Source organism: Babylonia areolata, chromosome 2 (genome assembly GCF_041734735.1).
Source record: "Babylonia areolata isolate BAREFJ2019XMU chromosome 2, ASM4173473v1, whole genome shotgun sequence".
Taxonomy (NCBI): Eukaryota; Metazoa; Mollusca; class Gastropoda; order Neogastropoda; family Buccinidae; genus Babylonia; species Babylonia areolata.
Window position 1 is genome coordinate 40380776 of NC_134877.1, and position 21677 is coordinate 40402452.

At 35.7% G+C, this 21677-nt stretch overlaps 2 protein-coding genes across 2 annotated transcripts in view; one reads left to right on the forward strand and one right to left on the reverse strand.

Annotated features, from left to right (window-relative positions):
• Positions 1-849: 849 nt before the first annotated feature.
• LOC143279446 (rRNA N(6)-adenosine-methyltransferase METTL5-like) lies at positions 850-6669 on the reverse strand. Its single transcript, XM_076583489.1, has 6 exons — positions 6532-6669; positions 5387-5542; positions 3843-3957; positions 2870-3060; positions 2086-2168; positions 850-1101 (listed from the first exon to the last, which is right to left on the reverse strand). Exons 2-6 carry the CDS (start codon positions 5514-5516, stop codon positions 943-945), a joined length of 678 nt encoding a protein of 225 aa, XP_076439604.1. The 5' UTR covers positions 5517-5542; positions 6532-6669; the 3' UTR covers positions 850-942.
• Positions 6670-6882: 213 nt separating this feature from the next.
• LOC143301224 (116 kDa U5 small nuclear ribonucleoprotein component-like) overlaps positions 6883-21677 on the forward strand; it is a 33319-nt gene continuing 18524 nt past the window's right edge. The window contains exons 1-16 of the mRNA XM_076615356.1: positions 6883-6970; positions 10144-10338; positions 10972-11091; positions 12206-12242; positions 12935-13013; positions 13518-13593; positions 14216-14281; positions 14447-14482; positions 14997-15087; positions 15783-15865; positions 16650-16816; positions 17552-17679; positions 18097-18160; positions 18923-19013; positions 19506-19641; positions 20665-20792. Of these exons, the coding sequence (XP_076471471.1) occupies positions 10222-10338; positions 10972-11091; positions 12206-12242; positions 12935-13013; positions 13518-13593; positions 14216-14281; positions 14447-14482; positions 14997-15087; positions 15783-15865; positions 16650-16816; positions 17552-17679; positions 18097-18160; positions 18923-19013; positions 19506-19641; positions 20665-20792 (1419 nt within the window). The 5' untranslated portion in view covers positions 6883-6970; positions 10144-10221. The remainder of the gene's footprint in view (positions 6971-10143; positions 10339-10971; positions 11092-12205; positions 12243-12934; positions 13014-13517; positions 13594-14215; positions 14282-14446; positions 14483-14996; positions 15088-15782; positions 15866-16649; positions 16817-17551; positions 17680-18096; positions 18161-18922; positions 19014-19505; positions 19642-20664; positions 20793-21677) is intronic.

Genomic DNA, 21677 nt, shown 5'->3' on the forward strand with positions numbered 1-21677 from the left:
TCTCTCTCTCTCTCTCAAATAATAATACAATGGCCTCAACTCACATAAGAATAAAGGAGCATTCTCAAAAATTTCAGAAATGTGTGTGTGTGTGTGTGTGTGTGTGTGTGTGTGTGTGGACAACACTACACAATGTCTCATGCCCATTATTGGAAAAAAAAACAACAACACGAGAATCATGTGCTGAATTCATCTTCTGAATCTCTCTCTCCCTCTTGAGTGTGTGCAAGGCAGGGTTTTCATTTCGTTTTTTTTAAGAGAACACACACACACACTCTCTCTCAAACACACATACACAGTCTCTTAACTTAAATTATGCAATGTCATGGCACACACTGACACTGACATAAAAGGTTAAAAAATAAAAAAATAAAAAAAATAAAAGAAACTACTGTACTTGAGTTTTTCATTTTATTTCCCCAAAACAAACCACAAACAAAAATCACACCATTCTCTCTCTCTCTCATGTACATACACATACAAATACACACTCTGAATTCATGCAATGAATAGACACAGATTGAAGTGAAAAAAAAGGCAACAACAACAAAAATACATGTGACCACATTTTTTATTTCAATTTCACAAACAAATAACTTCAAAACTCTCTCTCCCCCCCCCCCCCCACCCCCCCTCTCTCTCACACACACACACGCACACACACACACAAACCTACATATTCATAAGCAAAAAGGAAAAAAAAAAAGAAAAACTGAAATAATGCAGTGATTTGACAAAGTAGTCAATAGCAAAATAAAACGAAAAGTGATTGCATTTTCATTTTTTCACTTTATTCCCCAAAACAAAGTGAAAGAAAGAATAATCTCTCTCTCTCTCTCCCCCCCCCCCCCCCCCCCCTCTCTGTCTCACACACACTTGCACACACACACACACACACACACACACACACACACACACACACACACACACACACAGAGTGTGTCATGACTTGGAAAATCCACCAAAAGTGAACCTGTAGAAATCAACTTCAATATCAACTGACTTTTCCTTGTGAAACTTCATGGTGCAGGCCAAATCATAACGCAGCTGGGCAATCACCTCTGCGTTTACTCCCCACTCAGTTGCTTGCTTCATAATGTGCTGCAAAAGAACACAAAATTAATATTTGAGAAGAATCTGATTTTTTTTTTCTTTTCTTTTTTCTTGAAATATCTAATTTCAAAAATACATATAAGTGAATACACGCATTTGAAACATTGGAGGAAGAAGGGTTGGGAGCAGGGAGGGTGGGGAAGGGGGGGGGGGGGGGCAGAGGGTGACAGATAAGATGAAAGGAATTAAATTCAGACAGGCAGACAAGGACAGACAGCATGAAATGCAATTTGAAGAGCAGTCTGATTTGGAATATTACATGATGATGTACTGATGTTTTAAGTACAACATTCCAAAACTCACACACAATGAGAACGAAAAACAAACCAAGTATGTACCAACAACTGCCCAAAAGTGTTAAAAGCAACATCATGACAAATGAAAGAAAATTAATTAGAATGTTCCAAAAAGGCGGCATAAAAGAACCAGTCTGTGTGAAATTCTGTATAGGTGCATTGTATTCTTCAGTTTTATTTCAACTCCTTTAGGAAAGCAGAAATGTTTATTCTATTCATTCTACATCAAAAGAAAAAAGGCCTAGCAAACATTATGAAGAAATCAAGTGTTGTGTATGTTTGAATTTGCGAACCTGTACCAAATATAACATTTACATTTAACATCAAGTTGAAGAATAAGGTACACTTTTCATTTTCTTTTTGTAATGTGGACCAGAAATGCTGCACACATTCATATCTCCAAAGAAAGTTTTCAGACGAATCTCTGATCAAGAAAGATACAGCTCATTTGTTTGTATTGAGTTGATTACTTTTGTGACTGGCTAACTCATAATTAAATTTTGAAAAGACAAGTGATGACTGACTCACAGGTGATCTTTCTTTTCAATGATGTTTTTCTTGAAGTTTGATGATTGTTTTTTGTGCATTATAATGATATAGAAATTTATTTGGAAATCAGGGCATCGGTGCCTTTGATTCCCATATACTGATACAGATGTATGTGAAATGAACCCACCTTTCTGGTAGACGTTTTATGGAGGGAGTAGACAGCATTTCTTGCCAGGGACAAACCAGTCTTTAGAAATATCTTGTCAATTCCTGCGTGAGGTACAAATGACAAACAAGAAATCATTCAGAAGCATTTCATGGTGAAAAAAGATTAAACCTGTGTCAGTCTCAGAGACACACACAAACACACACACACACACACACACACATACACACACACACACTAATGCATACAGAACCTGATTAGAAACATTGACTGACCATGCCAAAAGTTTCATTTGTCAAATTTCAAACATATGCGCACACAAACAACCTTGTCACAAAAATTAATGAATGGTGTATTTAACCAGACAGATTTAAACACAAAAAAATATGTCATACTTGGCCAAGACAGGAGCAACTGGATTAGTCATCTTCGATCCATGCTGGTTTTCTGGTGTTAACTCCCCCCACCCACATGAATAAACATATCACAACTTCAAGCACCTTTAAGGAAAACTGCAGTGTTTCAACAGGTGATATGTTTCTACACATGGCAAATGAAATAGTACTCCTGTTACCCAACAAACAAACAGCAACAAAAGAGGGAATCAAACTCAAAGAAGACACACACACACACACACACACACACACACACACACACACACACACACTACACACACACTGAGAGGTTCAGGAGAGATAACTCAAAATCTGCTGACAAGACTTGATTAATTCTAATATTTTACAAACTATGTGGTTTTTGCATTTCATTAGGAATTAACAAATAATGAGGCCATTTCATTACTTACCTTCACTGAACTTTGTACCAAATGGTGGATTCATGACAACAGTATCAAAAGCTTTATGTAGACGTCCAGTATCAGTCAGCAGTTGATCAATGTCACATTGCAGAAGGTCCATATTGCTGATATCAAGATCTGACAGATTGTGTCTGCAGATGTCCAGTGCATCTTCATCAATGTCTACACCCAAAATATAGCTGGAGAAATAAAAAGGGTAAAAAGCACAATCAGCATTGTATTGTTCATTGTGTTATTGTTCATCTCTGTAATGCTGATGGTTTCAAATGCATTCATAAAATTCAAAGTAAAACCTATTAGTTACTGATCGAAGAACTTCATTGAAATATTACAAATGAATATCAAAAACTTAATTACATAGCTGTTAAAAAAATTTTCAGACCTTACTCTTGTTACTGGTTATCTTAACTGATCAAATAAATCCATTAAAATATCTTTGAGATTAAAAACTGAATTGCATAACACTCAAAAAAATTCTGAACTTAATAATTATCTTCAAAACTACAGAAAAACATGGTCAAAATTCTCACATTTGAGTATCTTTGAAATACATTTATAAAACATATTTCTTCGGTGTGACAGAAAATATGCAGTATTTACTAAACTTATTTGCCATGTATTCTTAGAACACACACCAGAATAGCAACACTCATTCATTTGTGTGAACATACCAATTTGTCGCTGTCAGGGACAGGCAGAGGCAAACAGACAGACCTTTTATCTCAAATTAACTGTTTGTCATTTTACCTTTCTCACTGACATTTTCTAAATAATTAAGTTCCAGAAAAAAAGAATTATGACTCATAAGTTAAAGGGTTTTTTTCAATGAGTTTTGCCACATGTACTTGAATACTTTTACATTGGAGAGGAAACAATCTACTTATGGTGTACAAAAAATTCTCATCATTTTTTCATGAAATAATTTGGGGTCTAAGCAATCGAACAATAAAATAATAAATACCTGGCTCCCAGTATGCTGCACCCAATGCCAAGAACACCACAGCCAACACCAAGATCAGCGACTGTTTTCCCTTCAATGTCATCAAACTGAGTGTTCATTGTATGCAACATACAACCTGCACAGAAATTTTAATGATATTAGTATATAATAATAGTAGAGAATGGAGAATGTATTACCTGAATCAAAATTAAAATCCTTCCCAGTGTGAAAATATATATACATCAAACAGATAAGAGAACTAAAAAAAAACAATTGAATGTTAAACTGGTCACTTTGTTTTTCACTTTGAACTTTTATGTTTAGGCACTAATCTCATTAGTTTTGTCATTTGTGTTTAACTGAATAAGAACATTTCCAAGAGATGATAGGCTAAATCTTGTCTGGTACATCCTCATGACAAAAATGACAGTTAAGCACTTTGTCAGTTTATATGCACATGTCTATCATTCTATGTACTAACATGTCCATGCAAAGTTATGCACACATTACATAATATTTAGTCATAATGCTAGTTCATATTCATAAATGCATTAAAACAGATCCAGAAATGTGAGTCTTTGATTCACTACAACCCCAAATCATCACCTTCACATTCATCTTACGAAGTTATGTACATAAATATGTGCAAGATAATGAATGATTCACTCTCAGGACAGAAGTTATAATGCTGGCTCAAGTGACTAAACAAGACAGCAGTAAAAACCACCACAGTGATTCCAGAGTGTATTTGTTGATCACCTGTTAACCATGATATCATACTGCTGCAACTGATAAGCTTCATAATGAAACAGTACTTGAAGAATCTTAGCTATTTAACTGTCTGCTAAGACCGAGTTCAAGAAACTGAAGTGAAGTGACGCAGTTCCAAATGGTAGTGGAACCTTCTCTTTGAATAGATACCATAAGGGAGAATCAGCCCAATAATCATTCAGTAATTATGTCTGAAAAAATGAATCCTGCTCGAGTAACTAAATCAACACTCATACTGTAATACAAGCATGTACATGTACACATGTATCCACACACATACAGGCTTTACATACACAGTATATATCATACCAAGATATATCTATCTATCTCATTATATATATCTATTATGTGTGTGTGTGCGTGCGTGTGTGTGTTTGTGTGCGTGTGTATATATAAATGTGTGTGTGTGTGTGTGTGTGTGTGTGTGTGTGTGTGTGTACTTGTATGTATCCTATTTAAAAAAAAAAATATATATATATATAGATATATAGATAGATATTATAGATACAGATATATATATATAGACACACACACACACACACACACACACCTACACCTACACACACACACACCTACACACACACACACATATACACACACGTGTGTGTGTGTGTGTGTGTGTGTATGTGTGTGTGTGTGTGGTGTGTTTGCAATGATGGCAAACACCAGACAGACATTTGATTTAATGATTTATATAATCACATACATATGATATATGGGCTATGGAAGGACAGAGCTTGAAAATAAGAGAATAAAAATATATATTACAAGCTGCAGCCAAGACATCACATCACCTGCAATGTGAGGTGTTGTTGGGTATTGTTCCAGTTTTATTTTAGGTTTTTCAAACACATCAACATCTTGGAGCCTGCTCTCAAGTTCTTTGAGTCGCAAAACTCTTGGTCCTCCTTTCGCAGCACACATTTCTGTTGAACGTGATTAAAGCACAACTGCAAACAGAGATATCAAAATCATTAATGAGCCCAGTTTGACTATCTGGTGTATAAAAATCAGATTCCTAGTCTTATTGCACATGATCATTAGCGATCACCAGTCATTGTTCTGACCATTACTTTCACATCATGAATCCTGTATCTATACACATGTTCATGTTTCCAAAACACACCTCTGTAAGCTGCAAGTAACTTCCCTCAATGAAGGTTCTGCCACTAGGTCTTCAATTTGTCTTTTTTACCTTTAAGACTGGAAAAATTCCAACATGTAAAAGAATAGTAGCCCACTACATGCTGTCACAGTTCATCACAGAACCCTCAAAGCGAAAGTGAAATACCCTAATCACAAAGCTATCACACCCATCAATCAAGTTAGACTTTAAAACAATCTTAAATATAGTTTAAACAATTCATACACTGGTTGCCTTGAATTGTTATTTGTATTGTATTCTGTCCCTTGGCACAAAATGAACTCATGATCCAAGATGTATTGTTGGGGCAGATATATGATAATGCTCAAACTCAACCAGTCAAAGCCTGTTTTGTTGTTCTTACTGGTCAGTGATCAAGTATGCAACAACAGCTGACTCTACAGGAGGAAAAAGCTCAAGTACTCCTTCTTTTACTTTTTTTTATGCCATCGAAGGATCAGTGTGATTCATTCCCCAACCACAACCAAACCTAAACTGGTGTCACTGCAAAAAACTTAGAGCAGTTTGAGTTTTTATGACTTCTTTCCACAATTATTGTCATTGTTAGCAAGAAAAAGAACATGCGGAATCTACTGTGTATCCCGTGCAAAAATCACAAATCATGAGGAAATTTTCAACCTATTTTATATCATATCAATATCATGGCGTGCAGGCCTGACAAGGCCTTTTGCCCGCTTTTAGTGGGGAAGAAAAAGAGAGTCCCCATATATGTCTGATGCATTTTTCAACATTGAGCAAATTCAAATTTTAAACGTACACATCTTTTTAACTTACTTGAAACTTATTTGTGTATTTAAATTTTATTCCAATTTTTGCACACATCAGAGGGTGTATTTCTGAACCTTGGAATAGACCAGTCCTGAGTTCCACATCAAAAATCAACACACATGGAAGCAGACATGTTAGTCTATAGGAACGAAGTGAAAAGTATTGCAAAATGTTTATTTGTAGTAGGTGAGCCAAATAAAAGCTAATCTAAGCCTAGAATCATCAAAATAATTGTAAGCTGCTCGTAGTTTTAAAGGACAATAAATCTAGCCGTTATTGATTCTTTATTATTATTTTTATTATCAGATTTATTGACTAGTTTAGCTTTTCGTCTTACGAACACTATTTCCGGTGGTTCACAGGAAGCACGCACGCACCGGACCGCTTGAAAACGAACGCACATTGTTCGTTGTTGAGTTTTAGGACTGTCGACTATTTGTTCAAGGTAAGGGTAGGATCGACCCCGTGCACTGATTAACCCCTTCGCACCAGTTGTCATTAAACAAATAATGACTTCATCAGACCATAATATTGAGACAATGCGTTTCTGTTTCATTTTCGAGGTTCGCCAGCACAGTAGCTGGGGACCCCAGAAGCTGCAGTCACTTGTCACATTGCAATGAAGAAGCAATTCACTATTCAGTTTTACCCGAAGTGGGCTTCTATGATTGTAGTTTCTTTCGCACTGAAAGTGATCAAATGTTAACTGTATCAAAGGTTGTCGATATTTTAGAACAGATCGATGTATAAATAATAATAATGGAGTCAGAGTGGAGGTAGGGGTGGGGCAAGCGATACGTTTACCGGCAAAGCCGAAAGTAACAGGAAACAACCACTACTACTACACTATGTCGACACACAATTATTAAAAAAAAATATATATATATATATATAAAAATAAACAGATTAACCCCCATCCTGTGTGTGTGTAAGAGAGAGATAGAGAGAGAGTACAGCTGCTTTCTTGTAGATTTCCTAACTTGTATTTCCTCACAGTTACACACCATGGCATTGGATGTAAACACAAACATGATTTCATTATTTATTTGTTTATTTATTTATACATCAGTATTTGCTGTGATGAATTCATCTGAAAATCCAAAAGCTCAGGACGTATGTCCCAGGTCAAGGAAAATTCAATAGGGCATTTTGGAAATTTATCAGACAAAATGACATAACACCTATAAGTTTTTTAATTACTTTTCAGATTCACTTACTTTCATTTGCATAAAACAACAACAACAATAAAAGCAAAGACCTTTAATTTGGAATTGTGAATTGTTACTGTCAAGTTTTACTGAACTGAAATAAATAGAATTCTCATTTTCAGAGTGGTGTCTTGTGAAATAGATCTGAACCTTTAGAGAATTTTATTTTACTGGCTTGATCAGTTCATGTAGAGTGGACTTTGCATTTGTGGTCCTGGCCACTATGCACAGGTGACTGTTCGAACTTCTGTTCATCCTGATTTCTGACCATAGAATAGTTTTGCTACCCTGAAAACAACCTGAGTTAGTTCTTTGGCAACATGTTCCATGGTATAGGCCAGCAAAGATAGTCACTTGAATGGGAAATCACTGCCACAGTGCAGAAATAAACTGTCAGAATGGGTGATAAGCTGCATATATTACATGTATACTGCCTTGATAAGCTGCACACATTCTGGCTTGATAAGCTGCATACATACTAGCTTGAATTAATTACAGTGGTGCTTGTAATTGATAAAAGCAGGTAATTAGATCAACCTTTGCCGTAAACATAGGCTGCTGTGTCCAAGTTCAATTTGGGGAAAAAAATAATAAACAAATGAGGTGCCAGTTTGATTGAAAATGATATTGTCTTTTTCAAGAGCTTTTGGTCCAGCATCCAATCTCCAACACTCAGATGAATCACTGCCACTAAAATGATAAATGATAGAACTTTATTAATTTACAAATCTATGGCAAAGGCCATTTGCAGAGCAGAATACCCCAGCTTAAGCCAAGGTAATATATATATACATATATATATCCACAATTGTTCCCTTCTGGGTGGAATAACTTAAGTAATGTTTGTAACAAGGTGTGTGGGAAGAAATGTGAATATAGCCCAGATGAACACCCTCCACTCCGCATCTGATAGTTTGTCCCTCTCTCTGTGAGTCTCTTGTAGTTGTATCAGGTATTTATAAACTTAACAAAATGTTTAGCAAATCCATTCATAATCGATGATTTAAGAACAGGACAGTATAACACTGATGAATCAGTTGGCAGGTTTACTTGTTGGTGCATGTGTACAGTTTACTGTAACACTGTTGTTTCCTCACCACTTTTGAATTTCAAATTGCTCAGCTCAAAGATATTGTTTAATTTGTGTTAATAAACAAAATACAAAATATCTTCTTTTTCTTTTCTTTTTTTAGGGAGGTGGGATTTGCAGAGGTTTTTTAAGCTAAGGTGATCTGAAAAATAGGTAGCAGAGATATGCATTAAAAAAAAATATATGTGGTGGGGAAAACATAATTCACTAATTCAGATAGTTGAATGGATAGGTGAGAAAAGTGGAAAAGATTGTTAATAAATGAAAAAAAATAAAGATAAATGACTGCTGAGTGGGTCACCAAATTTTTGGGTCTGCATTGTTTCTCTTTTCGTTACATATCCAAAAAAAAAAGTGGATGAAAGAATGAAGCTGTTACAAAAACATGAATCAAAGAAAAAGGAGTGGGGATACAAACTGCTTGACTGATTTGCGTGTGTGTGTGTGCCAACTGCATGTATTATGATGTGTTGGAGTGTGAACACAACATCAGCTTGGTCAAGCAGGCAGTATGTGTGAAATTAGAAAAAATGCATTGGAAGGATTGGGACTTGGATACTTGAGACTGGAGTCGATCTTACTTTCATGAGTATTTATTTTAACCCATTCAAGTTTTTTAATCCTGGGGAGTTGAAAGCCTCTGCAGGTTTCCATGCCATATTGATGCGGGTATATCTATTGTTCAGTTTTCATTCATTATATTGCTCACTCATTCACTGCTGATTTTTTGTTTGATTTGCACAACAGTATCTTACTATTCTTAGTCTTTCTCTCTCTTTTTTTTTTTTTTTTCCAAGTCTTAGAATTTAAGATTATTAGTGAAACTCAAAATGACAACAGAATCATTTCTGGATCAAGATTTTATAATGGGTTTTAACTAATTTAGATATATATAGATTATCATATATATATATATATATATATATATATATATATATATATATATGTGTGTGTGTGTGTGTGTGTGTACTTCTAACTGAAAAATAATCTGTTTTTGAACCACTCATCTTGAAGCTTGTCATCTGGCAGATGTGACTGGGCCACATAAATTGAGGCCTATCAGAAATGGGCTATTACTCACTTTACTGATTACTATAATCTACAGATTTCACTTTTTCATCTCTGGAATTAAGTTTCATTGAGGATTTAACCTCAATGAGAACTTCACTTTGTTTTTTAACTTATTTTCTTAAATGATAGAAAAAATATCTTGATTATAGAATTTGTATTTTTGATTTTTTTTAATGTATATGTATTTTTTATTATAATGTAATGGACTTGGCTGACATCATTTTCTGTTTTATTTTGTGTGTCTGACAGGTTCTGTTTCTTTGAAGCACAGTGCTGCACAGCATTACTTGAACTGGAAGAGACGAGGTATAGCTGTTTGTCAAAAATATGGATCAAGATCTGTATGATGAATTTGGCAACTACATTGGACCAGAGCTGGACAGCGATGATGAAGACCTAGATGATGATGACAATCAAGATGATGAGGAATATGTGGACAGAGATGTATGTATAGTGGTGTTAAAATTGGACAGTCAGTCTCAGTGTCTCTAAAGTATAATTTTCTGCTTTTCCATATTATTTACTCAGTTGCATTCAAGAAGGAAAAATAGACAAAGTTACCTGTTTTTAATCATTTTTATTTTATGGAATTGGCTCATTCTGTTTTGAAAGTTTAGCTCATTCCTATTTTTAAAAAAACTATGACAGTATGAGGTATTTTCATCCCATACTCCCATAAGGAAATGTTTTATGTAGGGGTATTTAAGCTTTTTTTAATTTTAATGCATGCTCATGGACACACATTCATGTATATGCATATTTATCAACCTGATATTCTTATTCTGTCTCTTTCCCATATATGCACACACGCATATACATGGACCTGTGGCCAAGCGCTGTAATACAGCATCCAACTGGGATTTGAGTGTCACTGGTTTGATTTTTGTACAATTCAGTCCAGTGATGATTTTGTGCTGAAATGTTGAATGGGAAATGTGCAGTGATGATTTTCTACTACTCAGTCAAAGTTGTTCATTGCACCATTCTGACTCTGATTTTGTATCATTTTTCAACAAATGGAATGCAGGCATTATTAATATTATGTTTACTGTTGTGTATGGTGCAATGTAATCACAGGATGAGGATGCGGACATGGACCAGGATGACATTGATGAGCAGCCAGAAATGCAGGTGGTTCTTCATGAGGACAAAAAGTATTATCCCACTGCAGAGGAAGTGTATGGACCAGATGTGGAGGTGAGTGTTGGTCTCATGTGTGTGTGTGTGTGTGTGTGTGGACTCATACATTGTTTATTCATTATATCAATACTCATTTTCCATTATACAAAGGACAAGAGGTAGAGCCTTCATGGTGTGTGTGTGTGTGTGTGTGTACTTATATCAATGTTCATTCGCCATTATACAGAGGGCAAGAGGCAAAGCTTCTTGGTGTGTGTGTGTGTGTGTACTTATATCAGTATTCAGTCGCCATTATACAAAGGACAAGAGGCAAAGCCTTCATGTTGTGTATGTGTATAGATTTCTGTCATTATTCAGTTTTCATTTTACAAAGGAGAAGAATCAAGAGGCAAAGCCTTCATGGCTCATGTGTGATTCTTGCTGTACAACAACAAAATTGAAAATGCCAAGTGTTCATCATCAGAAATAAGTGTTTTTTCAAACAAATACTGGAAACAAAACTATTATAACTTAAGCACACCACATCAGTCAGCATTTCAATTTTCATTGTTTTCCAGTCATTCAGAATTCTGAGCTCAGTTTATTCCAAGAAAGTATACTGTTATTGTGTTAGTCTGTTAATCTTGGTATACTTCTTTCAGGGAGTGAAAAGGCTTTATCATACTTGAGAATATTTAGTTGTATAGAATTTATACAATTCATACTAGAGTTGTATAAAATTTATAACATTTAATTTGGGTTTTAAATTAGATTTTAGCAAATGAATTTTAAAACATCCACACATAGTTCTCTACTTTTTTTTTATGTACTTTATGTTCTTTGTGCCCAAAATAGGCTGCAGGATTAATTAGATCTTGAGATTTGTGTGCATGTGTGTGTTTAAGATTTGGAATTGTAGTAAAATCTTTCTAATATTTGATTAAGGGCATGTTCATTAAGGTAAACCACTAAATATCAAAGTAAATTATGCAGACTGTGGTATAGTATTAGTAAATATCTTCTGCATCATATTGTCACTTAAAAGATGTATGCTTCTTTAGTTATATATAACCTTATTTTTGTATTTGTAATAATACTAACATGTGTATGTAAGTCAGAGTTAGTGAATGAAACTAAATCTACCATGTTATGACTACAACAACATCTCAGTTTTTTCTGGTTTCTTTCACAGACTATCGTTCAAGAAGAAGACACACAGCCACTCACCGGTGAGTCATCTGAGTATGTTCATCCATGAATCTGACAGTGATACACCCTGAATAGTGTTGTTTTGAGCTCTTCAGAATGATATCAGTGCTAAAGTGATTAGTTTGATTTTGTTTTTGCAAATCAGTGTGTTTGATTTGATTTTTAAAAATCAGTGGAGAGATAAACATTTTATTTGTTGTTGTAGATTGTATGTGGTAAGTTCAGAAAGAAGTGCTGATGATTCACTGGGGTATTGGACAAGTGAATTGAAATCCAAGAGAATGCAAAATCCATTTACTGGTTGTAAATAAATCGGTTGGTAACTTTGTCATTTTATATGCAGTTGTCATTCTAAAATTGATGACTTCAGATTGATTTGATCCACAGTCAGTCACTCCAAATTTGAAGACTTCAGATTAATTTGATTTCAAATGAATATCCCAATAATTTTTCATAAATCAGTGTATGAAAATGGAGTCAGGTCCCATGCTGTGCTACTGTTTCCTTTGCATTCTTAATTTTCTTTCTAAAGAAATAAACTAATTCTCTGTGGTTTTTTGCATTCCTTGAAAAGAAATGGAAACTATTTCTGTTTCAGTGTCTAATATTAATTAATGTGCCCATATGCACAAATGCATTTTGTTTGTTACCACTTCTCTGTGTTTGTGCACTTGTGGGCATGTTCTTATTGTTGTGTTCCTGTTTGTACCAGAGCCCATCATTGCACCAATCAAGAAGAAAAAGTTCACAATGGCAGAACAGGATTTGCCAGCAACATCATATGACATGGAGTAAGTAGATCTTTGAAAATGATTTTTTAAACTATTTGAAGCAAATTGGTATTTCTCTGATGAAAGCATATTCCTCGTCATCTATCAAAGGAACTTATAATCAGTGATACAAAACTTGTGTGTTCTTTCTTTGATTTAACGTCTTTTGTGTGTGTGTGTGTGTGTATTTGGTGTTCAGCAACTTCAGGCCTGCTGTTCACTTGATTTTTTATATGACAAGCAACACAGATTTTTTTCCCATTCCTGCTTAAGCCTATGAAAATTGTATTTTAGTATATTTTACCTTGCTTTTATTTTTTGCCCACATACTTATTGTCTTGGAATTCAAATTAACAAGATTACAAGGTCAAACAGCAGTTTGCTGTTATGAGTTGTTGTTGTTGTTTTTGTTGAAGAGAAAAGAGTGTGTCAGTGGGCATGAAGATAGACGTCTGCTGGTGCAGCTAAATTAAATTCAGTCTGTAAGGTGCAGTCCTCAGTGTGTTTGGCTTTGTGCTGTGGCAGGTTTCTGGCGGATCTGATGGACAGCCCAGGACTGATTCGCAATGTCACCCTGTGTGGACATCTCCATCATGGCAAGGTAAATTTCGTCTGGATTTTTTTTTTTTTTTTTTTTTTTTTTTTTTTTTTCATCTGCGTTCATGGTGCAGTATTTTCTCCCCCTCCACTAGACCTTGAGTGGTGGTCTGGATGCTAGTCATCAAGACTGGATGAAAGAGTGGGTCACAATCTGTAGCATGCATTCAGCAAACTTCTGGCAACAAAAGGGTGATCCCTGGCAGAATTCTGTAGAAAAATCCACTTTGATAGGAAAACAATTTCGCTTGCAGGCAGATAAAAGAAAAAAAGGTGGCACTGCACTGTAGCGACTCTCTCTCTCCCAGTGGAGATTAGCCTGAATTTCACACAGTGAAATCTGTTGTGACAAAATATAAAACGATGCAATACATATGACTTCATATGCTTGATAACGGAGGAAATGACAGATGCCTTTGAATAGAATATCAGATATCATTAAACAATGATTTTGATAGTATAATTGTATATAATTTTTATCATGGGAATATTTGTGAACATAATAACTGATGTAGATGTTGTTTTGTTTTGTTGTATTTTTTCGTCTATGTCTGCTTCATGTTATCTACAAGAGTTTAGCTTTGTGTCAGAATACTTTAAACCTTCTGTTATTTCCATTGTTTCAGACATCTTTTGTGGACTGCCTCATGGAGCAAACCCACCCAGAAATAGAAGGTGGCTACGACACAGATGTGAGTGAATTGTTTTTGGTATTCGTATTGGAAAGGTTTCCTTTGTTTTTGCTAGTGTGGAATAATTCAGGTTTTCTTTCATATTGTGGTTGATCCTGGAGTAATAGAATTACATTTCAAAACTGTATTCAGCTTGGCTTATCTTTTCTTTCTTTTCTTTTTCAGATGCGATACACGGACATCCTGTTCACAGAGCAAGAGGCAAGTTTAAGAAATGCACATTTATTGCTGATTTTTGTAGGACATTTATCTGTGTGGGTTTAAACTATTGGACAGTCTGAAAATGATTTGTCTTTTAAGTCCTATTTATTCATGAAACTCAAAGGTGTGTTATGTTCTGCCACAGAAATGGCATGTTCAAATTTGTTATTCTGCACTGGCACACTATTGATAAAGAGAGAATGGTGGAAGGGAGAAAACTGCACAAGGTTCAGTTGGATATATGATTTATTGTTCTTTGTTTCATTTCCCATTATAAGGAGTAACAATTTGGCAATTGGTAGTGATGGCACTAACTCCAAGAATGACTGTATCAATAACATTATTCAGGTAATGAAAATGATTTTTACTTGTGTTGCATAATTACTTCTTTTAGAATCTCTTTTATGAAAAGAATTGTTTGAACAAGAAATACAAATGCAGTTGATTTTTTCTAGCAAGGTAATAATGTTTATCACAAAGTCATGTGGAATATAGGTGGTATATTGTGTTACAGAGAGGAGTCAGTACCAAGTCCACTCCAGTTACTCTGGTACTCCCAGACACTCGCAACAAGTCCTATCTTGTGAACATCTTTGACACACCAGGTTAGGGGTGTGTGTTATGGAAGTGAAAATGTTGTCTGTGTGTGTAAGAATCGATGTATGCACATGTGCTTGTATGATTCTAAAACGAAAACAGAATAATTTGAGAGAAATGTTGATTATGTAACCATTGTGTAAACTTCCATGTATAAAATCTGTGACTTGTTGATGTATTAATTCTTTGATTTAGATACCTTGCTATTGTTAATTCTGAATTTGCTCTGTGTATTTTTTTTTTTCTTTCATGTTTCATTAAAATTCATTTGATCTGTTGTATTGTCAGTACATTTGTAACATTTCTTTGATAATAAATTGTTTTAGCATTTTGCAAATTATGTGTGGAAAAAGGACGTACTAAATTCTCCAGTTTTTGTAAAAATGATGGTGTGTGTGTGTGTGTGTGTGTTTGTATTGAATGTGAATACGCATATTGAGCACTTTTGAGTCTGCAAGCTTTGTGTTGTTTGTTTCTTTTAAATCCTTTCAAATGAACCCTCATTTGATGTTGCTGCTTGATCTACAGTTTTATATGGGGTTCCTGTTGAATGAAATCAAATTCATGTTGTTGCTTAATACACAAAAAAAGCGTTATATAAAGTAAAGACTTAAATTCTGGAGACAGAAAATAGCTTATTATTTGAGTCCACATGTGTCTGCATTGCAAGAAAAGCATTTTCAAGTTATGTGCTGTTTTTCAGGTCATGTGAATTTTTCTGATGAAGTGACCGCAGCCTTCCGGATTTCTGATGGTGCTGTCATATTTGTTGATGCTGCTGAAGGGGTAAGTCCTGTTTCTAGCAACTTTTTTTGTTTGTTTGTTTGTTTTTTGTGTTGTTTTTTTTTGTGGTTGTTAATTTGTTTTTTTTTTGTTCTTGTGTGTATGTTTGTGTGTGTAAGCGTTCTTCATGTTTATTTTTAGACAATCCCCAACCTCACTCTACTTCCACCCCTATAACCACCCCAAACACACACACACTGCCTGGTTTTAATTCCTCATTTCTTTTCTCTGTTTCCTGTTGTTGTTGTTGAGAGCTTATCCCTTGAAATTACTCTGTTTCCAGTACAGCTTTTATTCTGTAATGTGTGCACAGGTTTCATTTGTTGTTAGGTACAGTCTGAAGTCCTCTGGTGTGGTAGTCTACTGCAGGAATGAAATCAGAAATAGGTTGAAACTTCATTAAATACGACTGTAAAAATCGCCTGGGTATTATTCAAACACCAAAAAGCTTATGGAAACACAGTCTGCAGTTTGCGCCAAACTTACTTCTGACTGAACATAAAATATGATTTTTATTGATTGCTGCAAGTTAAAAGTTTCTTTTTTTGTTTTTTGTTGTTGTTTTTTATATAGATTCTTATACTTTGAAAATGCATGACACATTTTACCATTTTCTACGACACAGTTCACAACTTTTGTGAAAGAAAAATTCATTCTTTCGAGTCATTTGAAAGATCATTTGAATGCACTTACTATCAAGAAATTATGTACTGTTTGGCACATGTCTTTCAGCCCTAGCTTCCTGTCAGTTCACACAGCCATGCAAATAAAAAGGTGATATGTGCAGGTGATGCTGAACACAGAGCGACTTATCAAGCATGCTTTGCAAGAGGGTCTGGGACTGACCCTGTGCATCAACAAAGTGGATCGTCTGATACTGGAGCTCAAACTGCCGCCCACTGACGCCTACTTCAAGTTGCGACACATTGTGGATGAAGTCAATGCCATCATAAGGTCTGAGGAGAGGAGTGTGCTGTGGAAATATGTAATAGTTATTGACTTTGTTATGATTATTGTTTTTGTTTTAAGGTCAGCTTTTCGTTCACACTTTTCCTGTCTCTTTTTTTCATTTTTTTTTTTCAGTATTTTCTATTGTGTTGGAGAAGTACATGGGGAATAAATTTTGTTTAAATCGGTAGTCCTCAGGTTATTGTGTTCTGTTTGCTTGTCTTTTCTCAGTGTGTAACTTTTAATGTTGAAATTTGCTCATGGGCAGCAAATCATCCAAAAGTATTAAACCTGGCAGAGGGCGCTAGTCAGGGGGGGCAAAGGGCAGGTTACCTACTTCCAGGAGGTTATCGGCCGTAGCTGCTTTCATTTTCTCCGCATAGGTGGATAGTAGTTTGCACAGGACGGGAATGTCAGACCCCTGCCAGAGTCTGCACTAGTGGGTCATGGTAAGTATGTTACTTAAAGGTAATTTTAGGAAGAAAATTTCCTTTGACAAGCACACACACATATAGACACTTTGTGAGTATTATTTCTGGTGAAAAGATTTTAAACAGTGAATATACACGCACATGTGTGAATATGCATGTGTGCATGCATGCACATCTTCACACACACAAGAGGATTTTTAGTTGTTGTTTGTTTATTTGTTTTTTTATAGTTTTGTGTGCATAGTAGAGCTAACAACAAAAAGACTGAATTTTGAGTCACTGTAGGTATGGTCTGTGATGTGTGTTCCAGCATGTATGCAGAGGATGAGACTTCATCCATTGTGTCACCTGTCCTGGGCAATGTCTGTTTTGCCAGTTCCTACTATCGCTTCTGTTTCACCCTTCGCTCCTTCGCACATATCTACGCTGACACATTTGGTAGGTCTTCCATCTGGTACTAGGCTTTTTTTCATTTTTTTTCTTTTTCATTTTAAAACAGTTGTCATAATCTTTAGTAATTTGTTTCTGGGTGGTAGGGGAAAGTGGTTAATGCTCATGATTCAGCCCTAAAGGCCATCTGATTGCTTTCAGATATATATTTATTTCATTTCTTGTCATGAATGGGACGAGAACCATCTGGCATCAGACTCTTGGAACGGGTTTTCTGTACTATCATTGTAGAAAAATGCTGTCTCAGTACCGTTTGTGAATAAAATCATATGTCAGCAGTGGCTTTGCTGAAATCTTAAAAACACAGCTGAAATTGTCTTGATATAATGCTGTATGATGTTTACATCTATAAATGTAGAAAACTGGAAACCTATTTCAGTATGTGTTTGTGTGGTACATTTGCAGAAGGTGTTGATGAGAAGAAGTTTGCGCAGAGGTTGTGGGGAGATGTGTATTTCAACAACAAAACGTGAGTCACCGAAACAGTGTACTGTCTTTTTTTTTAACAAGCGAGAATAGCAACTTACAAGCAAACAAAATACAACAACCAGCAAACCCATACTCTCAAAAGAAAAAAGAAACACTTTATAGTGTATCATACCAGTCTGCATTTTCTTTCTTTTTAAAGGGAGGTTAGATTTTCAACCCTTACTTTAATTTCAGTATCAGTGATGTCAGGAAAAGGAGGATTTAGTATCTGACTACAGGTTTGGCAAGTCGCCCACTTTATTTCATGCATGGTTGAACCAGTTTTAGAGAATTTATTGTAGAAAATAGATGATAGAACTCTGTGCTTCTTTAATTGAAATCTGATGAGATTTCTACTTTTATATGTAATATGCTTTGCCTTAAATTTGATTAATATATATTTACCACTGTAAATATCAGAGCTGATGTTCCTAATATATGATAGTGTGGATAGGCTGATCTCAATTTCAGATAGGTATGTGTTTATGCAACCCTCAAGAAAGAATGTTTTGAAAGGAAAACAAAGACCAAAAGACAAACAAGAATCAAATATCTGCAGTTGGCTGGAAGAAGATTTACTGTGCGAAAGAGAAGCATTTCAAGTGATATAAGTCCAAGAAATGCTACTTCATTCTTCTTTTTTTTTCTTTTTTAAGCTGCGATTGGCTGGAAGAAGATTTACTGTGCGAAAGAGAAGCATTTCAAGTGATATAAGTCCAAGAAATGCTACTTCATTCTTTTTTTTCTTTTTTTTTTCCAACAGTCGCAAATTCAGCAAGAAACCCTCACCAAGTTCATCACAGCGCTCTTTTGTGGAGTTCATTCTGGAGCCAATGTACAAGATCTTTGCTCAGGTAACTGCTAGTGTATAATGGCCTATTTGTTGTTGTTGTTGTTGTTATTTTCTTGGATAATGACAACTGATCTTCAGTGATATCTGAACTAAATACCGTGAAAAAGAATATTGTCAGATGTCATGTGTATGTGTGTGTATGTGGTATGTCACATTATCAGTTGCATTGTTTGATGATTATCATGTTGTAGTTCATTCAGTGTGTGTGTGTGCATGTGCATTTGTGTGTAGATAGCTAGATTGATTTAGATATTTACAAATAGATAGACAGAAAAGATACACAGGTAAATAATATAGATAGATAACTGAGATACATAGATTGGATGGATGGATAAATAGAAAGAAAGAAACAGACAGAAAGAAGGAGTGTGTGATTCGTATCCATGTTTTGTGTGGTGCAAGTTGGTCGGAAGTGTGTCATTCACTAGCAGTCAGTAGCTATTGTGTGCCATTATGTGAAACAGGACACAGCTTACTGACCGTGCCTGTGCAGGTGGTGGGAGATGTGGACGAGTGTTTACCCAGAGTGTGTGATGAGCTGGGGGTCCACCTGACCAAGCAGGAGCAGAAGCTGAACATTCGTCCCCTCATGAGGCTGATCTGTCGCCGCTTCTTCGGGGACTTTACCGGTCAGAAGAAAAGTTTTTATTGAACATTGTGTAATGGTCATGAATACTGTTTAGTTACTGTATGTTTTTGCTGTTGTTGTTTTTGTTGTTTGTTGTTGTTAAAGAAAAAGGTAGGGCAAATCTTGTGAGGTTGAAAATTGAAACATGGGTCTTTTGTGATCATCAGTTTTTGTTACTGTCTGTGATTGTGTTTTTCTGCATCTGTCAGTGATCATGTCTTTCTGTTTGTGTCTGTGATTGTGCCTTAATGTTTTTTGTTCGTGATTGTATCTGATTGTGTCTTTCTGTGTGTGATCGTGTTTTTCTGTTCTGTCTGTGATTGTGCCTTTCTGTTTCTATCTGTGATAATGTGCTTCTAACTTTATGTTTCTAGTTCTGTCTGTGATTGTGTTTTTCTGTTTCTTTCTGTGATTGTGTCTGTCTGTTTCTCTGTGTAATTTTGGCTTTCGATTTCTGTCTGTGACTGTGTTTCTTTGTGTGAGTGGGTCTGTGTTTATGTCTGTGAATGTGTGATTGTGTTTGTCTCTGATTGTATCTGTGTTTATTTGTGTTTATGTCTGAATTGTGACTACTTTGACTTTCTGTGTCTGTATTTCTATTTGTGATTGTGACTTTCAGTTTCTATTTGTGATCATGACTTCCTGTTTATCTTTCAGTTTGTCTCTCACTCTTATTTCTTCTTCTTTTTTTTTTCTTTTTACATGTTGTATCTGTTTTCATTTCATTTTTCTTTTCATTAAGTATTACTATTGTGAAAATATGTTAAATTTCCTTTTTCTGCTTTCATTCATTTCTGTGTTTTTCCCTTTCTGAATTTGTCTTCATCAGACTGATTTCTTTTTCTGTATCTCACTATCAGTCTTTCCATCTTGTGAGCTATGTGTGTGTGTCTGTCTATTATCTTTGTGTATTCCCCAACAGTCAAGACCTCTAGGACACAGCGTTTTATGTTTTTGACTGTGTGAGGCTGATGCATGGGAGGTACTGTGTAAGTAACTTTTTTTTTTTTACTCGCCTGTGCAGGGTTTGTGGACATGTGTGTTGAACATATACTGTCACCGGTTGACAATGCACGCCGAAAGGTGGAACACACATACACTGGCCCCTCTGACTCGGACCTTGCAGAAGAGATGTTCCGCTGCCATGCAGATGTGAGTATAGTATTGGATGTCCTGTCAATTCCTGTATCCTGGAGGTGAACGCAATCATGGTCTAGATTGTTTATGGGAGGCACTGTGGCAGAATCGGTGTGGCATTGGGCTTCTGATCCAGTGTTCTTCAGAGCTCAAGGCCCTGTTTCAGCATGGTGTTGTGTCCTTGGGAAAGGTACTCCACTTTTCCTCACTCCATCCAGGTGTGAAAGGGTGCCTGAATTTAGTTGGGGATGGATAAAAGCTGCAGGAGAGCATTGGGCCCCACCTTCGTAAGCCAAGTCCTAGAGGCAGTGAATATAAATTCACCAGCAAGGGTTTTTGTTTTCGTTTCCTTGCTCCCCTCAGACCATTATTGTCCAGTCTCAGCAATGTCCCCTGATGACTTACCCTGACAAAATGTTACTCTGCTGATCCAGCCTGTGTATTTACTGTGTCTTTCATTTATATTGTATTTTGATTCATTTACTTATTTGTTTATTTTGTTTATTTCTTTTATTTCAGTTTTTCATAATGTTTTATGCAAGCCTAGGATGGGCTTCCAAGGCATGCCCAGTGCATCTGATTCCTGCATAGTTCAGTCATTAGCTCTCTTTTTTTCGTTTTTTGTTTTTACCAGATGTGACATGATGTAACTTATGGATCAGCCCACACACTTTGATATCCTGGAATCTGTAACAGATCAGTCTCACATGAGAGTGGATGTGAGTCTGCGGGGATGGGATGCAGAGCAATACATTTTTCTGGATGCTTGTCTATCATCACATACTTTGCATGTACATGTATCAGGACAGGACTTTGTATAAGATGTTCTTGATGTCCTGTTTATCTATAACTTTGTTTGATTGTGACATATGCCAAGTAAAAAACTTTTTAAAGCAAGAT

Bases quoted from the DNA above. Each gene is read 5' to 3' on its own strand.
- LOC143279446 (XM_076583489.1), bottom strand. From the start codon at position 5,516: ATGTGTGCTGCGAAAGGAGGACCAAGAGTTTTGCGACTCAAAGAACTT. The intron at 3,958-5,386 runs GTGATGTGATGT...ATTTCTGTGCAG, and splicing joins AACAACACCTCACATTGCAG to GTTGTATGTTGCATACAATG. The intron at 2,169-2,869 runs GTAAGTAATGAA...TACCTCACGCAG, and splicing joins TGGTACAAAGTTCAGTGAAG to GAATTGACAAGATATTTCTA.